The 20415-nt window shown below is 37.2% G+C and overlaps 1 protein-coding gene across 4 annotated transcripts in view; it reads left to right on the top strand.

Annotated features, from left to right (window-relative positions):
* Positions 1 to 20415, top strand: part of Rngtt (RNA guanylyltransferase and 5'-phosphatase) — a 186412-nt gene that overhangs the window by 117815 nt on the left and 48182 nt on the right. For 3 of the 4 annotated variants that reach the window (XM_040740422.1, XM_005080835.4, XM_040740421.1), the window contains one exon: positions 9121 to 9187. The exons of the other annotated variant lie outside the window; for it this stretch is intronic. In XM_040740422.1, coding sequence (XP_040596356.1) covers positions 9121 to 9187 — 67 coding nt within the window. The remainder of the gene's footprint in view (positions 1 to 9120; positions 9188 to 20415) is intronic. 4 annotated transcript variants of the gene reach the window in all.

Below are 20415 nucleotides of genomic sequence, written 5' to 3'. Positions count from 1 at the left end.
GCTATTCACTTTTGTGTAGATCTGGGTGGCATTGGACTCATGCATCTGTCTACCTCTTAATCCTGAGTACTAGGATTTAAGGTGTGTACCACCACCTCCTAGCTTCTGGCTGCTGAGATTAAAGGTATGTGCCGGACTTCTATTTCTTGTGGCTCAATTTGCTTTCTGAATTCTCAGGAAAACTTAGATAAATCATAAATAATATATCACTACAGAAATATATCTGCCTTATAAGCAAAATTCTTAAAATCACCTGAGTTTCTGTTACTTCTAAATCTGTAATAATTAAAATAGTTCTACTCTAATGTTAATTGCTTCTAAATGTGTTGCAAACTGATCCTCAGAGGAAAGGTAAAATGAATTTGTAGCCCAGATTCTTTTCTATGAACTTTTTATCTAGACACAAAGTTCCTTCAACGTCTTTACAATCTATCCAGTTAACAGTTACTTTAGTTGAACACAAGAATGTGCTGATAATATTAAGGCAGGGCTGTTTGTTAATTCAAAGGGCTGCTTTCTACTTTAAGCCATGAAAGTGATCATTACTTTAAAAATAAGGGTCAGTGTTTTGTGATGAAAATTAATCCAGTATTTCTATAGTCTGTGCCTACAGAAGGAGCATTCATACTAAAATTAGTAGCAAAGTCCAGTGTAGTGTGCATTCTATCTGTGAGACATTTGAACACGTCTTTATATTGTGTTGTAGTTCAGGTGGCAGCCAGTACTTTGTGGATAATTCTGTGAAGCTGAAACTGCCCTTGAAATTCAGAATTGTTGAAACCTTTAAAATTAGAATACTTTATAGCAGTCTCAATCATTGTGGAAATTTAAACATTAGTCTCTTGGACTGATCAAAGCCATTATTGAATGAAGCAAGTTGTATCATGTCACATTGTACTATAATTTCGACTAAAAATTGATTCATAAGTTATATATATTCTTTTTGAATTTTGCTGTATTTGGTTTATAGAACATCTTATGTGCTTTCCCATTGCATGAATGGCTTTCCAACATTGTATTTTTTTCTAGATGAAAATGGGGGCTGTGTAGTCAACAGTGTTGTCTAACAAATGTACAAGGTGGTCCTTTAAACAGAGGAGTAAAAACTGGTAACCAGATTCAGATATTCTCAATCCAGAAAGTGAACTTCATCTAACCTTTTGACACATGTTTTATGTGATATGTGTGTAAACATTTCTGTTGTCTGCTCCGAGAACTATTTCCAAAAGGGTTTTCTTTATATACTGTAGTATTAAATTTGATAATCTCTTTAGTCAACTAACAACAGCCCACATAGTTTGAGGCAGTTCACCTCAGTTAAAGTAAGACTATTAACGTATTCCTTTTTCCACAACAGTACAATGATGCGTTTGTTTTCATTTCGTTGGGATTAGTGTCATGAGGTTAGTGTCGAAGAGAGGAGAATGCATGGATATGGTGATGGCTGAGATTTCAGAATGGAGTTGAATCCCCTAATAAGCCATTTTCCCCTGTCTCTGTAGGTATGTAAGACTTAGCTAGCTATTAAATTCAGCTATTCAAACTACTCTGATTTACATTTACACAGGAAATAACAAATCAACTGTCCAATTAGAATTATTAGAGTCAACTTAAATTAATAAAAAACATATTTTTAATTATATGCACATGTGGGTACATGCATGTGAGTTGCAAATGCCCTTGAATGCTAGAGGCATTGGGTCACTTGGAGCTGGAGTTACAGATGAACTACCTGATTTGGATTCTGGGAACCAGACTCAGGTCTTCTAGAAGAACAGTGAGTACTCTTAACTGTTGAGCCATCTCTCCAGCCCCAACTTAAGAGTTTTATATTGCAAATGGGCAAATCCTCATATAAAATGTTTCTAGAATAACTAGAAGCAAATTTACTAATTTAAGAACAACAGGTAAGGGCATATAACTGCCAGTCTTGATACTCTTGATTTAGCTCCCTGGGGCCTACATGAAAAGGAAGGTTGTTCTGTCCTCTACATATGTGCAGTAACTTATGTGTATATGTGCGCAAAGGCACACACATACAAATAAGTAAAAGTACTTTTTAAAAGGAACAACCTATGAGTTGGGTATGGTGGCTCATGCATATAATTCTAGCACTCAGAAGACTACAGAAGATTGTTGTAAGTTCTAGGATAGACTGTGTGAAACCCTGTCTTGAGCAAACACACAAATAAAACAACAAAAACCAGTTTTTGTTTATGGTCATACAGGATATATTTGAAATACTGGTTTCCAGTTCATTTCTTTGCATATCCACATGCATTGAAGTGGGTTATTGTAATATTTATATTTCCATTTTGGGTTAATTTCTAGTTTTCGGGGTTATAGAAGCTGTTGTCTTGGTTCTGAGCCTCACAGAAGTGTCTTTTCACTCTCCCACTATTCTGTTATTCCTCTTCTTTGCACCCCCTGCCCCTGGGAAACCAACTTTTTTAGTTTTCTTGTACAAATGAACTGATAAATGAACATCTTTGACAAGGGCACTGCTGTATATCCTGTTTAATGCTTTAAGATTGTCTTCATTCCATTGCACAGCTGTGGTATTACTTCACTGTGTGGATTTATTGTTATTTAAGCACTCTAATTGGCACGTGAAGCAGACATTTCTAATTTAAATAAAAAAAAAGACTGTAAGGAAATTACTAGTATTCCACTGTAGCTGTAGCTATGCTGTTTCATGTACTCACCAGTGACCAGTGTCATTTTGGCCAGTCTCATGGATTTGTAGTTATTTCAGTTTGCATTTGCTTATTACTTGTGCTATTGAGCATCACTGTGCGAATGTGTGGTCTGTGTGTGTGCTAGTGGAAGCTATAGGTCGACTTCTATAGTGTCTTCCTTATTTTTTTAATTTTTTTTCCTTATTTTTGATAGACTTAGTGTTATTAACCCTGGAAGCTCACTAATTAACCAGATTAGCTGGTTAGCATTTCCTCAGATTATATGCATGTAATGCTGTGTCTGGCATTTTACATGGGTGCTAGAGATCTGTGCAGCATTCACTTTACCAACTAGCAGTCTCCTAATTCCCAAACCTCTTCTATTTGTATATTCTCGGTGGTGTATTTTTTTGGGGGGGCGGGGGGAGGGATAACAGTGTTGGAGGTTGAACCTAGGGCCTTAAACATTCGAGGCAATAGAGTTCAGATATGTCTTTTGCAAATGTTTTCTCTCATTCTGTGACTTTGTATTTTCCCTTGATCAAGATTGCTCTCTGTGTATGAGTGCTTTTTAATTGTGTACTTCCTAAATATTATTAGCGTTTGTGTGTGTATATGTCAGATGACAAGTTTGTAGAGTTGGCTTTCTCCTTGTCTACAGGGGTTCTAGAAATTGAATTTAGGTCTTCAGGCTTTTGTGGTAAGTACTTTTGCCTGCTGAGCTGTCTTGCCAGTTCTAAGACTGCTTTTTATTTTTTATATTTTTTTCTCCTTATCCAACATTCAAGAGTTGTGCTGTTACTATCTAATAAAATGAACGGATTTCTTTTTTAGAAGAAATTCTTTTTTAGTTAAATTTCTTTTTTAGTTAATTTTGTCTGTAAACATTTCGTAGAATTTGATGGTAAATCTGGCTAGATCTTTTGTTTTCTTTGTAAAAATCATTTCTAAATGTTACAAATCTAAAAAGACTTTCAGCTTTGAAAACTTCTGATTATATATATTCATTGTACATGGTACTGTACTGCATAAGGACATTTTTATCTAAGTATGTATTTGTGTCGATATTATTTCTTGCATATTGCCTACCCTTCTCTTTCTATTCTTTTTCTGTGAGTTCCCATTGTTCCCCTGGACAGTATCTATACAAAATGCAGAAACCACAGATGAAAGAAAAAAAAATACAGTCATGATTTATATGCCTTTATAAAATATATGAGTCACAAATGAGAGAAAAGAAAATATTTGTCTTTCTAGTCTAATTTATTATGGTTTTGTCCAGCTGTTTTCCTGCAGATAGTATAATTTTGCTCTTTATGGAAGCTTTAGACTTTATTGACATCAGTTTATTTTTGTATTTTCCTAGTATTCTTATTCAGAAATTTGAAACTTGTTGATATAAAAGTATTTATGCATAAGATGCATGTTTAGTCTTTGTTCTTTTTACAGTTTTATTTTTTAAAATAGATTTTTGTGTGTGGGTTTATCTGTTTGTCCATGTAAGTATATATCACATGTATTCAAGTACCCTTGGAAGCCGGAAGAGAGGGCATTTCATTCCATGGAGCCAGTTAATGTAGGCGCTGGGAATTAAATGGCACTCAGAAAGTACAGGTTCTTGGTTTGTTTTTTCCTTGAGATCTCATTCTAGTGCCCTCCTCCCCCAACAATTTTTCTATCTTAGACTCCAAAATGCTGGGATTACAGATATTTGCTTCCACACCCATCTTTCTTTAAAATTTTTAATTTGGGGTAATTGTAGACTTGATTGCTTCTTGAAGGCATGCTTCTGTGTCTTCCAGTACACAGTTATGAATCAGTGTATGTCAGATGTCAGTATACAGTGAATGAAGTTCATTTAGTGTTTGTTCTGTTACCAACCAACCAGTGTTTCCTTTTCTTTCATTGAGAGGTGTTTGTGGGAACAATTTGGGACATTTCCAGTATAGACAGTTGTTACTATTTGTGTATGGGAAATCAAAAGCAAAAATGAACACTAGTTTTACCTATTTTTAGTTCTTTAAAAGCTATAGTAGTAATCCTCTCTTCCAACACTACTCCTCTGCCACTGTTTTTCAAGAGTCCTACCAGGTAGCCACACTATCAAGCATTTAGATTCAGTACTTAAGAAGCCATTAGTAGTTTATAAAAATCATGGTGATGTTCACCTAACTTGAGGGCAGAACAACTTCATGAACTTGAATGAGGCAGAATTTCTGTCTCAGAGAATACCTATGTGTGTGTTGTCTGTGCTAAATTTATGTAGATTGAAAACATTTGATTGCTGTATTATAGTGCAAGCACTCTGTCATGGTGAATGACACTTACTACTTGGCAATAATTATGTATACAATTTAGCAAAACAATCTTTTAGAAGAAAAAAACATTTAAAAAAGTATTTTGGGCTGGAGAGATGTCTCAGAGGTTAAGCGCACTGACTGTTCTACCAGAGGTCCTGAGTTCAATTCCCAGCAACCACATGGTGGCTCACAACCATCTATAATTCAATCTGGTGCCCTCTTCTGGCATGTATATGTAATAAAAAAATTTAAAAAGTATTTCACTTTAAAAATGGAAACTTACATTAGCAAAGTATTATCTTACTCTTACAAGGCTTTTAAATCATATTACATATTTTAAACTACTCAAGTGAAGCCAGTTATGGTATATGTCACATGCCTTAATGTCAGTACTCACAAGACAGGCATGCAATCTCTGAGTTTCAGATCAGTCAAAGCTATACAGTAAGACCTTGTTTTAAACAGCAACAAAGTGTACTGTTCAAGTGATGACAGTAAGATATATGATAAAGAATAATAGATGTTTTTAAAAGTTAGAAACAAAGTCTTACTGGTAACATTTAAGAAAATTCTGAGGAAATGTAGTTTTTAGATAACAAATTAAAGGAAGGAAGGTGCACACTAAATAGTATGTTGGCAAACTTCCTGAGATGCATGTGAATAGTAATTAGAGGCATATTGGCTTTTAAATGTCAGCCAACTTTTATTATCTTCCTTTCCTCCTGTCTGTTTGTATGAACAGTGATAATTCTTACTTTTAAAGAAGGTTTATCAAATTTTCTGTGAATATTTGTTAATTACCACTACTATATATAGCTGCTAACAGAAATGGTTTAAGGTTTTCTTGGTTGAATTTCTTAGTTGTCAAAGCATGGCAAGAATTTTCTCATTTCCTTGCTGAGATTTGGGGACATATCCTATACTTTGTACTTGAATCAAGTAAACAAACGTCCTTTGATATGTCTGTTATAGTATATTATGACATATTATCAGTTATATTCTGAAAGTAAACAGGGATTTAGCTAAGTGAGTTTTATTCAGAATTGTTTATGTCTACTGTTAATGTTCTGTTAGTGTGTGTTATTGTCCCTATAGGATATAAGAAATTGTTCTGAGGAGACTGAAATTCTACCTTATTTCATGCTTTAAGATGTTTGCTTTCTTAGTCTCACTATGTAGTCCATACTAGTGGAGAAGAATCACAAAAACATCTCATATCTGTTCCCAGTGACAACTAAAGATTACACCATTATCAGAAATGTTCTAGTTTCAGAAAAGTTATTATTAAATGTGGATTCTAAAGCTCTTGAGGTCAAGTTTTTAAAGCTATGAATTGAATTTTAAAGAGACCATTGTCAGGTCTTGCGGTGCTGCATCTGTAACTTAGCACTTGGAGGTAGAGGTAGCTTGTGTAGTTCCAGGATACCCCAGGAGTGTGCAGTGAGAGCTCCATAGCTCTGCTTCAAAAACCAAAAACAAACAGTACAAAAAGGAGATTGTTATAATAATAATAAATTTGACTATTCTCATTTTCTGTGATTATGCCATCCATTGGCTTGAATACACACACACACACACACACACACACACACACACACACACACACAGTAAACAAGTGCATTTGAGTGTTCTCAGATTTATGCAATAGAATGTATAGTTATCCTGCAGTTCATTTCAGCTCTGTTACCTGTCCTAAAAGCTGTTAACTTCATGTAGACTCTTAGATATCTCTATACATAGAGATTTGGGGTGTGGAATACAGGCTTTCCCTCCATATATTAATGCTAAAAATGAAGTTATATGTCCATTTATTTACATGTCTTTTAGGAAAAAAAAAGTATGGTAAAAGAATGAGATATACTATGGTATAAGTGCCATGCTTACTACTTACCAGGCCAAAGTTACCAGCTATGGCTGTGAGGAATTAAACCAGGCCAATTGTTGAAGCCACAGCAAGACTGAGACTATGAATATTTTATTAAGAACAATCAGACTTTTTATACCTTTATCAGCAACAGAATATAGTGGCAATTGCAGGATCAATACAGCTGTAGTTGCCAGGATACAATGATGTTTGCAAGCTATACAGGGTACACAAGATTAATGTCTTAAGACCAATTGTTCTGTCAAGTTTCCATGCTTCCTTGACTTCTGAGGGAACATACAGAGAAACAGAAAGGGGCTTGAATGCTTCACTGCCTGAGGGAGTGTGATGGTCTTTCAGGAACTGGAACGCACATTGTGCCCGCTCCCTCTCCCCCAACCCTACCCATTTACTCCTGCCATGAACTCTAACCTGAGAAAACATGATACATGCCTCTCAAGGCAGCTAGTCTAGGCCAAAGTCAGGATTCCCCACACTGTGGCTAGTGTTTATGTCCTTTCCCTAGCTTACCTAGCTTACTCCACTACTAATTTCTCTTTAATTATTCCAAAGTTCTAAAGGCAGCATTTCTTCATTTATAATGTTTTAATATGGATTGGCTATTTAGCTCTATATAGAGTACTTGCCTTTATAGATGAGGCTCTAAGGTAATTCTCAGTACCACAGACAAAACCCACCTGAAGTTTCAGTGCAAATGATAGACCTCTGATTGTCACACAACCATAATCCTAGAACTTGGGAGGCTGAAATAGGCCAACATGAATTAGAAGCCCTCTTGGGCTACATAGTAAGACTATCTTAAGAAAGGAAAATAAGGGACTGCTGAAGTATCCCAGGGCTTAGGAGCACTGGCTGCCTTTCCAAAAGACCCTGGTTTGACTCTCAGCACCTCTCTTAACCAAAGTTCTGGGGGATCTGAGGCCCTCTGTTGGCCTCTGTGGGTATGAGGTATGCATGTAGTTCACGGACATTATTTGTAGGCAAAATACTCTCTCTCTCTCTCTCTCTCTCTCTCTCTCTCTCTCTCTCTCTCTCTCTCTCTCTCTGTCTGTCTCTCTCTGTCTCTGTCTCTCTGTCTCTCTCTGTCTCTGTCTCTCTCTGTCTCTCTCTCTCTCTCTCTCTCTCTCTCTCTCTGAAACAAAAGAAAATGACATATTGGTCCTTCTAGAGTTCTGAATACAAGAAATGAAAGGATGATTTAGGTAATAAAACCATATATCGTTAACTTTTACTCCTTACTCAAGCTGTGACTCCTTTGTGTTCAGACTTTAACCTAGCTCTCCATAATCACACTGCTTTCCAGTGACAGGCATTTTTTTTTTTTTTAATCATCAGTCAAAGCCACTTTTTGTTAGGAGTATTTAGTCAATTCTTGGTAAAATTTTAGCACAGAATTAAAGTCATTATCATCTATAATACATGGTATAGGCATGCATTCACTAATTCTTCAATTAAATCTCACCTCGTTCCTAGAGACAGCAGTATCGTATTAGAAGTGTATTCTATATTTAAATTTTCATGAAGTTTTTTGAGCTGTAGAAGCAAGTAGTGCAAGCTAGCCTAGAACTCTCTGTGCGTCTGAGGCTGACCTTTTTTGTACTTTTGATCCTCCTGCTTATATCTCATGAATGCTAGCATTACAGGCCTGTGACAACAAACCCAGTTTTATGCTGTACCGGAATTTGAACCCAGACTTCATATATGCTGTGCTAATACCCTACCCACCTGAGTTACATTCCAGCCCCATTCTTAACATTTTACCCATTTTTTATTTTAAAGTAGCATTCCTTTGATGTTACTAATTGCATATTCATTTTTCATAGTATCTATCAGAAACATTTTACTGTCTGTCAGTGTGTGTCTGTGTGTGTCTGTGTCTGTGTAACTAGAGATCAACTTTGCATATTGCTTTGCAGATGCTGTCTACCTTGGTTTGTTTTTTGGGGGGTGAGTTGGAGTGGGGTGGGCCAAAAGTCTTTTTGTTGACCCAAAACTTAACAGTTAGGCTAGCCTGATTGGTCAGTGAGCCTGTCTCCACCTTCCCAGTGCCTGGATTACAGACTGTTGCCACCACACCTGGCTTTTCCACATGGATTATGGGGAATCAAACTCAGGTCCTGATGATTGTGCAGTAAGCACTTTGCTGATTGAGCCATCTCTCCAGTCTCCCCATTTCTTATTAATAAACATTCTGTATCAAAGCAGAGTACTTTATACATAAGATGTTTTCTTTATTTTATTTTTTCCTACCTTGTAGGTTGCTTCCACAGAATGTTGGCCTTCTGTATGTTGGAGGTTATGAAAGACCCTTTGCACAAATCAAGGTATGCTTGTTCACTTTCTGCATATTTTTCTTTGGTATTTACTTACCGAGCCCACCCAAAACTTAGTAAAACCATCAGCCTTATCCAAGATGTTGGTGAATATGAAGGAATAATTTCACGGATTTTGTTAATGTCTGCTGAAAAAAAAAAACCAACCATAAAACAATAACAGACCTAGTATTTAAAATTCTGCTCATACTAAGAGTTGACTCTTACACCATTTTCAGGACGTGTGTTCTCCTTTATTGGGGTGTGGTTTATAGCAGTTTACTGTACATTAGACATCAGTTTGATAAATGCTGACATACTTAATCTAGTAAAAAGCTATTAGAGTAATGAGATAAATCTATCACTTGAAAAAATACACTCAAATGGTTTGAAATTTTTTTTCTTCGTGCTCTTCTTTTTGTCATCTTGTTCCTTAGAAATCACTGAAGTAGCTTGCTATTGTAGAATTTATATACTTTAGTATTTATGTGAATGGAATCATACATTTCTTTTCCTTCTCTTATTTTCATCTTTCACTCGGCATATTACTTTGAGATTCATCTACATTGTTGTACTTACTATTACTACTATCTTAGATTCTTTGGGTGGTAGTGTTGGGAATTGAACCAAGTGACTAGTGTATGCTAGGCACTGCTGTTCACATTTGCATATAGTTTTTCAGTAGGAATGTGTGCTTTCTTTTCTCTTGGACAGGAGAGTATACTGTATTTCTCATGGGCAGATATATATGTCTGTTCTATTGACCTTCCACCAGTACCACTGTATGGATCATTATAGCTTTATAGTAAGTCATAAAGTCAAATTATATAAACCCTCCAGTTTTTTCCTTTTTTTTGTGGCTATTGTTAATCTAGTTTCTTTTCATTTTCATACAATTTTTAAGAACTATTATATCAATCTATATAAAAGTACTTATTTGGATTCTATTTGGGACTGTGTTGAATCTATAGATAGATTGGAATAAAATTTAAATTTCTAACAATATTGTGCTGGAGGTAAACTGGATGATAGAGTATTAGTCTGGCATGTGTTTAATACTGGGTTTGGTTTCAGAAGAGGAAGGGAGGTAGGTAGACTTTTAGTAATACAGGATCATTCAGTTCACCAAAACTAGTTATTCCAGGTTTAATCTCTCTCTCTGTGATATCTTCTTGTATGGTTTTGCAATATATATATGTTTCATGTTTTTGATCAATTATAAAAGTACTTTTATTTCAATTTTTGAGTGTTCATTGCTAATGTGTAAAAAGATGATAATAGGTATCTTGACTTTGAATTGTGTGGTATTATTACACTACATTATTGGTTCTGGTAGTGTTTTTTGTAAATTTTAATAGGATTTCTTTATATAATTATGTGATCCACTGAAAAAGGCTCTCTGTTGTCTGATCTGGTGCATTTCACTGCAGTTTCTATTGTGCTGTCTACAGTCTATAATGCCAAGCTGAACAGTAATGGTTAAATGACACATCTTTGACATCTCCCTACTATCTATCTATCATCTATCTATCTATCTATCTATCTATCTATCTATCTATCTATCTATTTGTGTTTTTTTCTGAGACAGGGTTTCTCTGGGGCTTTGGAGGCTGTCCTGGAACTAGCTCTTGTAGACCAGGCTGGTCTCGAACTCACAGAGATCCACCTGCCTCTGCCTCCTGAGTGCTGAGATTAAAGGGAAAACATTCAATCTTTTGTCAGAATTGTCCATGGAAATATTAGGTAAGAATTGGTCAGTTAGGGCGTGAGAGATAGCTCAGCAGAGGACCAGAATTTGGTTCCTAGCACTCAAACAGCTTGTAACTACCTATAACTCTGGCTCCAGGGGCTCCATTTTCATTTTTTGGCTTCTGTAAGTACCTATATACATAAATAATAAAATAATTTTAAAAGAGTTTATTAGTTAATTCTAACCTGCATTGTTGAAAGGAATGAAAAAGTAGGGCTGGGCGATGACTCAGTAAATAAAGCACTTGAATATAAGGGGCATGAATTTGAATCTCCAACATCCACATAAAGCTGGGTGTAGTAACTTGAGTTAGTAATCCCAGTGATTTTATGGCAAGATGGGAGGCAGGGTGTATAGCTGCAAATAACAAAAACACCTTGTGTGGAAGGTGAGAACCCGCACTCAAGATTGTCCTTTGACTTCCATGTGTACGCTGTGACACATACAAGAGCACACTTACATAGATGAATGTGCGTGTATATTTCCTCTCCCCTCACACATTACATATGTACCAGAGGGGTTAAAATGAACAAGGCATGGCCAGTGACCCAGAAGAGGCAGCAAGCCCCAGTGTCCCCAAGAAGAAAAAAAGGAAATTTTCTGAGGAACCTGCAGTTGCTTCCAGCTGCACAAAGAATACAAAGTAAAAGAAAAAGTCCCAGAAAGTAGCCCAGGAGGATTAGAATGGGCATGCTTATTAGGAGTGGCATACCTTAAGGTAACAGTTCCTACCCATGATATACCCCAATAAACACACACACACACACACACACACACACACACACACACACACACACACACACACCACACCCCCAAAAAAAACAAGGGAGTAAATAGAAAGGAACATTTCAGCTTGGTTTTTTTCTTTGTTATTCTAACTTTCTGTAAATGTTTTCTAAGAGTTGTTAATCCCACTGGATGAGAATAAGACCACCATCACAATTTTTAAGCCAAGTTTGAAGCAAGCTTTATGAAATACTGGCCAGGTCCATTCCTGTGATTCCCAGAGAATGGACATGAATTACATTAGTCCAGTGCTTAGTAAGGCAAACCTCACAAGGCTGCGTTGCATTCTTCCTGCCATTGACCAATTGGGGCAAGTATACATCCTTACGTAATTCCTGCCTATGTTCTTCCTGCCTACATGTGCAGTTGGAGCAACCAAACTTGTTTACAGAAGTGAAAACATGGGTAAGTGTGGCTTATAGGTTAGAGGTGTTTTTGTTTTATATATTTCTTTAGCATAACAATTAAGACTTAAACATAACTTAAGCCCTAACATTCCACCTGTGAGTTGTATCCTGAGTCAAATTCTCTACTCTGGTAGGTACCTGTTTACATTGGCATCTAATAAACATCACTTGAATGGCACCCAGATGGGAATGTATATATTTAGTTAAGGCATTATTGATGCAGGGGCCAATAGTAATTAACAGAAACAGAAGGACCTTGTGGTGGCTGACTTCATAGTGACTATGAAAATGGGAGCTAGATATTTATCTCTTTTTTCTGCGTCCTGTCTCCCTCCCTCCCCCTCCCTCCCTCCCTCCCTCCCTCCCTCCCTCCCTCCCTCCCTCCCTCTCCTGTGTGTGTGTGTGTGTGTGTGTGTGTGTGTGTTTCAATTTGAGTATAGCCAAATTACCTTAGTGGCTTTGTATAGAAACAACAATTTTCTCTTAAAGCCACACAATAACCTCCTTGTTCTACATAAAGCAGGTCAAGTGCCCTATCATATTGTAGAACTGCTTAAGCTAATAAATCTACCTGTTGATTGATAGATCTGGGTCTATTTGTGATGTGAGATGCCCCTCTGTATGCTGTGAATATGTTTTATTACCATTGGTTAATAAAGAAGTTGATTTGGCCAGTGGCCAGGCAGAATAGAGTCAGGTGGGAAATCTAAACAGAGAAGCAAGGCAGAGTAAGGGGAATGCCATGTGGAGCAAGATGCCAGAACATTACTGGTAAGCCACAGCCACATGGCAATACACAGATTAATAGAAATGGGTTAATTTAAGTATGAGAGCTAATTAGTAATATGCCTGAGCAATTGGCCAAACAGTTTGTGATTAATATTAAGCCTCAGAGTGCTCAGATGCTCTTTTTGAGTTTCTTGCAGCAGGGCAACGCTCCAGATCAGATGACAAGGGCTGGCTACTTAATTGTTTTTCAGATTACATTAACAAAGACATCATAATATAAAACGTTTGATAAACTTTAAGACGTCCTTTAGCCTTATATTTAAGTATTTTAAAAACGTTTAAAAACAATTCTAGGTTTTTGTTTTCAATTTAAATTTCCTTTTAAAGTAGTTTAAAATCTAATATCAAAAATAAAATACCCCTTTAAAGTACCTGTTTTTACTTCAGGAGGGAAGGAACAGGGCACAATCATAAGGACAAAACCAAATTCCCAGCAGTGTAAACAACTCATTGCTTAATAGCTGGGATTCATTCATAATTCTTTGGGCTTCCCCAAGGGGCTTGGGTCACCTCTCTGGTCCTGCTGTTGGCAACACATACAGCCTGTTTTCTAGATTCCAATTGACTCCATTTCATTGTGACTGTTGTTTCTGGTGACCATCACATGGCACCGGCATTTCCCAGTTTCCTGGGGTCTCTCTCCTAGGCTCTCTTTAGAAATTCATGTCCTGCCAAATCACAACTGTTATCCGTAACCCCTTCATGCCTTTAAAACAAATATCATCTGAGTGACTCTTAAATTACAAAGTCTGACTTCCAGCACAAGGTTCATTCTTGTATATGAGTGCATGGAGGTATAGTTTTAATACTTAATAACAAGGATTGTTTTTTAGATTCTATACTTAAGAAACCTTGTTTTTATGACTTTTCAGGACAGGAATCAAAAATCCATTTTAATCCAAAATACCTTGGATGATCCCTATTGTTGCCTCCTTGGTTTATACCATGTGGTCACCTATACTCAACATGATAGTGATGTCACATGACATCCACCCTTTCCAACCTTAGCAAAGATGGCTGCCAGCCATGTGGCTGCCTCTATCCTGGTGGAGGACAGCAGCTAAGATGGCAGCAAACAACATGTCACTTATCCCAAGATGGCATCATGTCACATGGTTCCATTAAGATTACCTGTCTGTCTTATGGTTTCTATTGCTGTGCAGAGACACCATGACCACAGCAACTCTTACAAAGGAAACATTTTTATTGTAGTTGGCTTACAGTTTCAGAGATTCAGTTCATTATTGTCTTACAGGAAGGATGGTGGCATGCAGGCAGGCATGGTGCTAGAGAGGTAGCTGAGAGTTCTACATCTGGATTGGCAGGCAGCAGGAAGAGAGTGCTACACTGTGCCTAAGAGACCTGCTCCAGCCCCAACCCAGGGTCCCAAAAGTGAAATGCTTCTCTGGAGGGAAGGGTGTGTAAATGCATTTCTATGATAACTTCACACATCAGGCTGATGCTCCCATGTGTTCTTCACTGTTCTGTTTCTACCCTAATAATCCTGTCCTATTTCTAACTTCTCCATGCTCCTCCTTCTATTCTAATAACTCTTCTCTTTCAGGAGCCTTTAAGTGATACATAAATTTCTCTCATTGGTCAAAAGCACATTCCTAGAGCAAGCAATAAGGAGTTGAGCCATTCATTTGCCATAGAGAAGGGGCCAAGACCATAGGACCAAAAATGTGACCAGATGTGGGGGGTGAGGCACAGTGCCCAATGACAGCTTTGAGGCACAGATCCTTTGTTAGTAGACTGGCAAGTGAAGAATTTGGCATACTTTTCTTAGTAACCTTGGTTGGACATCTGCATCTCTGACCTTGCACGTAGCTTTAAGATTTCAAACTTACCTATTTACAAAAGGCCTTTAGTCTAGTTTGAGTTTGCTCTGATCAAGAGAACAAGTCAGGCTGTTAAGCATCCTCAGTCCTTGTGGGACAAATAGATTCGGTTATGAAGCATGTCTTAGTATAGATTCTGTATATCAAAATTGTATAGCTAAATGAAAAGTTACCTTCTGTACTATCCATAAATATATGTGCCCAGAAATTGGAATAGTTTCATGAGATGTACACAAGCAGTGGGAAACACCCAGAACTATGCTTGGGGAATAAAAGAAGTTCTTAGGGAAGAATGAAGTGACTCATGAGAGAAATTACAGAAAAGAGCAATGGGTTTCCAGAGACAGTGACCCCATGGCCTTGCCAAGTGGGGCTCCCCCAGGAATCAAGTGTCTGGTAGGTGCTAAACACTAGTTAACACTTGCTGTATCTCTCATGGCCCCTGACAGGGCCTGGCTTGTGCATCTGAGACCTCAAAGCCTGCTCTCAGCGACTTACTTCCTCCACACCTACTCCAACAAGGCCACACCTCCTAATAATGCCACTCCCTGTGACCGTACATGGTAGTTTTCATTCAGACCTCCATACTTTGTATAGACTTTTAAATTTGAATGCCCTGTTGTGGTGATTTGAATCTCTACTTAACTGAATCTAGTGACCATAGAGCACAGAGATAAATTCCGAGCCTGACCATCAAAACAGACATGGCAAGTGGCTTTAGCAATAGTGGTTGGCAACTGGCAGTGACAGCAAAAACTGTAACATGTAGATTTCCTGCCAGCTGCTTGGGTCCTGCTGCTGTCTCCATCCCCAAATAACACACGAGATACTATATTAATTATAAAACTGTTGGCCATTTGCTTTGTTTCTTATTGGCTAGCTCTGACTTAATTATTAACCCATAATTAATTATATATATTTTTATAAGGTCTTATCTTACTGGGAATGCCAAACTTGTGTTCTCTCTTTCTGGGAACACATGGCGACTACTCTCTACTCTTGACTACATTTCCCAGAATTCTCTGCAACTCCTAGTCCCACCTATTTTGCTTCCCTATTGGCCAACAGTGCTTTATTCATCAACATATACACAGAAGGACTTCCTCCATCAAAAAACAAAACCAGTAAACACAGAACACAGAAAGTTTACACATGCAAAGGATACTAGTTTGAAACAAACCATGAGGTGGCCACTATCATTCATACATTGAACTGAGCCTGACCCATATCTGTCCATTCTCAGTGTTTGCAACAAAACTTACAAACACCAGAAAACAGACCCTCCCAAAAACAATAAACAGACAGGCAGTACTTTCCAAACAACCAGAACCAGTCAGGCAGGTTGACATTTTACTTCTTTTCCTGGACAGGAGAGTATTTGGGTCCCATCAAACCTATCCATGCCTTAGATTGGGATCCCAAAGAACAGAACCAGACTATGACTTAGCAAGGGAGGTCTCTATAGAAGCTTGCTGCTTTTCTCATAGCAAGGGAAGTCTCTATAGAAGCTTGCTGTTTTTCTCAGTGTGGCAGTTCACTCTGATAGCATGTTAAATCAAAGCATGCCTAGGAAGCTTGGAACACCTCAAGGTGTGAGCCTCCTGGAGAGGCTCTTCAGTCCTGGTGTGTGGAATAAAGACCTCTCTTTAGAATTTGAGTGGATGGTCTGATTTCACTAGGGTTCTCCAGAAAATGTTAATCCCACAGGGCAATAATGATACAACTACCATGGTTTTTGAGACAAATTTAAAACAAGCTTTATTAAATACTGGCCAGAACAATGGACACTGGCCAGGTCCATACTGGGGATTCTCACTGGACTGTCAGTTACCTTAGTCTAGTGCTTAGGGCAAACCCACCTTCAACCTTTTGGGGGAAAACATACATCCTGACAAACTTCCTGCCTTTAAACCTCCTGCCTACATATTATGATCAAGCATGTTCTCTGCAAATGGGGCACCCAAACCTGTTTACATAAGTGAACACACAAGAGTTACCATCTTACATGAACAACTCCTAGCATCCCAAGAAGTTATCTGTCTCTGGGTAAATTGGGCTCAGAGGTTAGAGGCATTTTTGTTTGATAGATCTCTAAGCACAACAACTAAAACTTAAAATATAACTTTAGCTTTCACATTGTGGTTTTTTTTTTTGTGGTTTAATTTTCTGGTTTTTTTTCAATGTTTGTTTATTGCCTCAGGAGTTATTTTTCTGCTGCTTATTTGAGAATTGCATATTTAAATTTTTTAGCTGCATATATGATCTAGTTTTTTTGCTTTGAAAAAACAAAAGATTTTTCACTTAGCCTAAACAGGATATGCAGTCTTTTAATATACAGGGTGATCAAACTCAGCATCAACATCTTTTAATTTTGCAAAAGTATATATTTAGAATTAGTCAGCTGGGCTCAGTTTAGGTGATCCCAGTTTTATTGGCAACATGTAGAGCATCATGATCAGGAGCCAACTGAGCATATGCCTTCTCTCTGTCAGGCTGTATCAGGGTGTTGACTTTGGCCAAATCAGTGTCCCAGAGTTTTCCTCACAGCCTGTTTGATCTTGTGCTCGTTGCCTTTGGCATCCACAATGAACAGAAGTATGGTATTGTATTCTGTCTTCTTCATGGCAGACTCAGTTGTCAGAGGGAATTGGATGATGGTCTAGTGGTCAAGCTTGTTTCTCCTGGGCATGTTCTTCCAAAGGTATTTGGACAAACTGACTTCAGAGCTGCAGAGTCTTGAGTTTGGGTACCTTTTGTCCCTGTCTTCTTGACTTTCAAGACCTTTGCTCTTGGCCTGAGGGAGGGGCATGGGCTTCCTTCTTTGTTTTCAGCACCATCTTCAATATCAACATTATTGTACTGGAGATTTTATTATTGTTCCTATGGTATTAACACCTCTTTTAAACCTATAGTAATTTATCTTACAACACTATCTGTCATTAGTGTTATAAATTGTGTGCTTTCTTGAATTTTCTGATTCCTTAAGAAATGGTAAATATTCAGGTATTTTTTCCTTCGTTTCTAAGTGTTTCTACAACACTAGTGGATGCGAAGGAGTGTTTTTATAACTTTGCCTCCCTGTCCCATTTGTGGACTTTAACAGCAGAGCCAGAAAGCTTACTATGTTCCAGCAAGAACATTTCTGACAGCCTAGTTTCTCTCCCTTTTTTCTTCTCTTCTCCCCCTCTCCTTCTCTCTCATTCCCTATACCGCCCCTACTCTGGTTTGGAAAATGAATAAGAAAGAGAAAAGGAGAGGCAGAGAGAGCCCACACAAATGTATGTTTGCATATAAGTTACGGTTATCTCAAAAAGCATTATTACAATATATGTGTGAGTGTAAGGAAGTTCCTTTATCAGTTACTTGATTCATTAACATAAACAATTTTTTATCTAGGTCTCCCTCCCTCCCCCCTCCCTCCTTCCCTCCCATGTCAATCCCAGCTCCCTCTCTCTCCCCTCCTCCCCTGTATCTAGGTCTTTCTTAACAGGCTGTGTGACAGAGGTCACTTCTTTGTTAATTAATCGACTTGGCTGAAATGAAAAATCCATTATTTTAGGTTATCTTTTTTCCTTTGGTGTTCTCTCATTTGCTGTGGAAAAATTTCTCAACTTTCAATTGTTGAAGATCTTTCATAATTTCTTGGTTATAGCTAATTGCATCTCTATCTAAGAAGAATATATGTAAGTTCATTGGAAACAATAAAAATAGTTTGAATGATTGAGATTATGCTTGGAATTTAAGGTTAATTTATTACCTTGTCTGTGCTTGCTTCTGAAAATATCAGTATTTTGTTATGTCTACATTTTTCTAACATTACACTAAATGTAATGATGATGTGTTCTATGTCAAAATCTTTTAAAATGGATAGTGCATTGTTTTTCTTAAGATCATATTGATTACTGTCTTTTAAAAATAAATCAGTCTATACCAAGTGTCTTTCCTAATACTTTACTACCTTCATTTTTTTTTCAGATTATTTTTACTTTTAATTATATGTAGGCATGTGACTTCATTATCAGTGTGAGGTCCATCAGGCCCTGTTAAAAACAAAAAGGACTCTTAATTAAGAATTCTAAAGAGTATTTTCCTGTTTTTTTTTCTTTCTATTAACCAAAAAGATACTGAATGCCTAGAAATAGTTCTCAGAGGAAATGTTAAGGACTGTTGTTGATTGTTACTTACTCTTTAACTCTATTCTTTGGGGGGGGGGGGGGGGGCTGCCACCCAGCTTCCAAGTAAATCACACATGAAGTTACCTGTTACTTCTTATAAATACCTGGCCTTAGCTTTGCCTGTTTCTAGTCAGCTTTTGCTATCTTAAATTATCCCAACTACCTTTTGCCTCTGGGCCTTTTCCTTGACTTAGTTTTGTGTATCTTACTTTCATTCTTAGTCCATGACTGACTGGGTGCCTGGCCCTGGAAGTTCTCTTCTTGCTCCTTCATCGCTTCTCTTCCTTTTCTCTTGTTGATACTGTCTGCCCACCAGTCCTGCCTAGCCTTTCTTTTGCCTCTCTATTGTTCTTTACTAGACCATCAGGTGTTTAGACAGCTTTACAGAGTTAAACAAGTGCAGCACAAACAACAGCACCACGTCTTTACATCGTTAAACAAATGTTCCAGAGCATAAACACACCTTATAATAATTTTCTACAACAAACAACTTGAATTTTAAACATGCATGTTTATCTGAAATATAATGAACTAAATAAAACATTGATCATGTTCAAATGATTTATAACATGAAAAATTGCTTTATGATCTTGAGCTGTTGTTTTCTGCAATAACAAAACAGATTTTACTGTCAAAACTGAAAGTACTTGAAATATAATCATTGGTAATTTAAGTTTCTAAATGCATTGAACTGTGCTTAACTTGTGGTGTAAGTAAGTGGAAATGGTTCATTGTACAATTATATGTAGTCTTTGAAATTGAAAAGGAAAGGCCCACCAGCATGGCATGGCCCATATCTGAGATCTCAACACTCAGGAGGCTGAAACAAAAGGATTGTATAACTGTCTGAACTACTTAAAGACTATTTAAAGAAACCAAAATGGAAATTAAAAAACATTTTTTAAAAAGTAGTTTTTTGAGACAGGGTCGTAGATCAGATACTGCCTCAAGCTTACTGAAACCTGTCCTCTTCTTCCTGAGTGCTGGGATTAAAGATGTGTGCCTTTAATTTGGTTCATTTCAATTTTTTAAGTTGTCATAAGTTTTCTAGATATCTTTTATGATTGGTTGGAATTGGTCATATCATTGCCTAATATCTAGATTAATTGTATCTATCTTGTTATTTAGAGCTTACTTTGTAGGTACTACCATTCAAATTTCAGTAGTATTTTACATATTACACCTTTTTCTACTTTTTCTCCTCATTGAACTATATATCTTTAGCTTTGAACTTGTATTTTGCCTCATCCTGTTCAGCAATTTGCCTGCCAGTCATTGATACCATTGATCAGTCTGGTTTGTTTTATACCTACTATTCTGTTTTGTTTTCTAGTGTCAATAGTATAGAGAACTTTTTATTATTTTATTTTGTTTAAAGCCTGGTTTGGTACTTGAACTTATCTCCCAAGTGCTCAGATTTGAGGTCAGAGTTACTATACCTAGTCTGTGGTGCTAGGAATTATACCCACCATGACTTTATGTGTGTTGTACA

The sequence above is a fragment of the Mesocricetus auratus genome, unplaced genomic scaffold (genome assembly GCF_017639785.1).
Source record: "Mesocricetus auratus isolate SY011 unplaced genomic scaffold, BCM_Maur_2.0 Super-Scaffold_6730, whole genome shotgun sequence".
NCBI classification, from domain to species: domain Eukaryota; kingdom Metazoa; phylum Chordata; class Mammalia; order Rodentia; family Cricetidae; genus Mesocricetus; species Mesocricetus auratus.
This window is presented reverse-complemented; position numbering and strand designations above follow the sequence as displayed.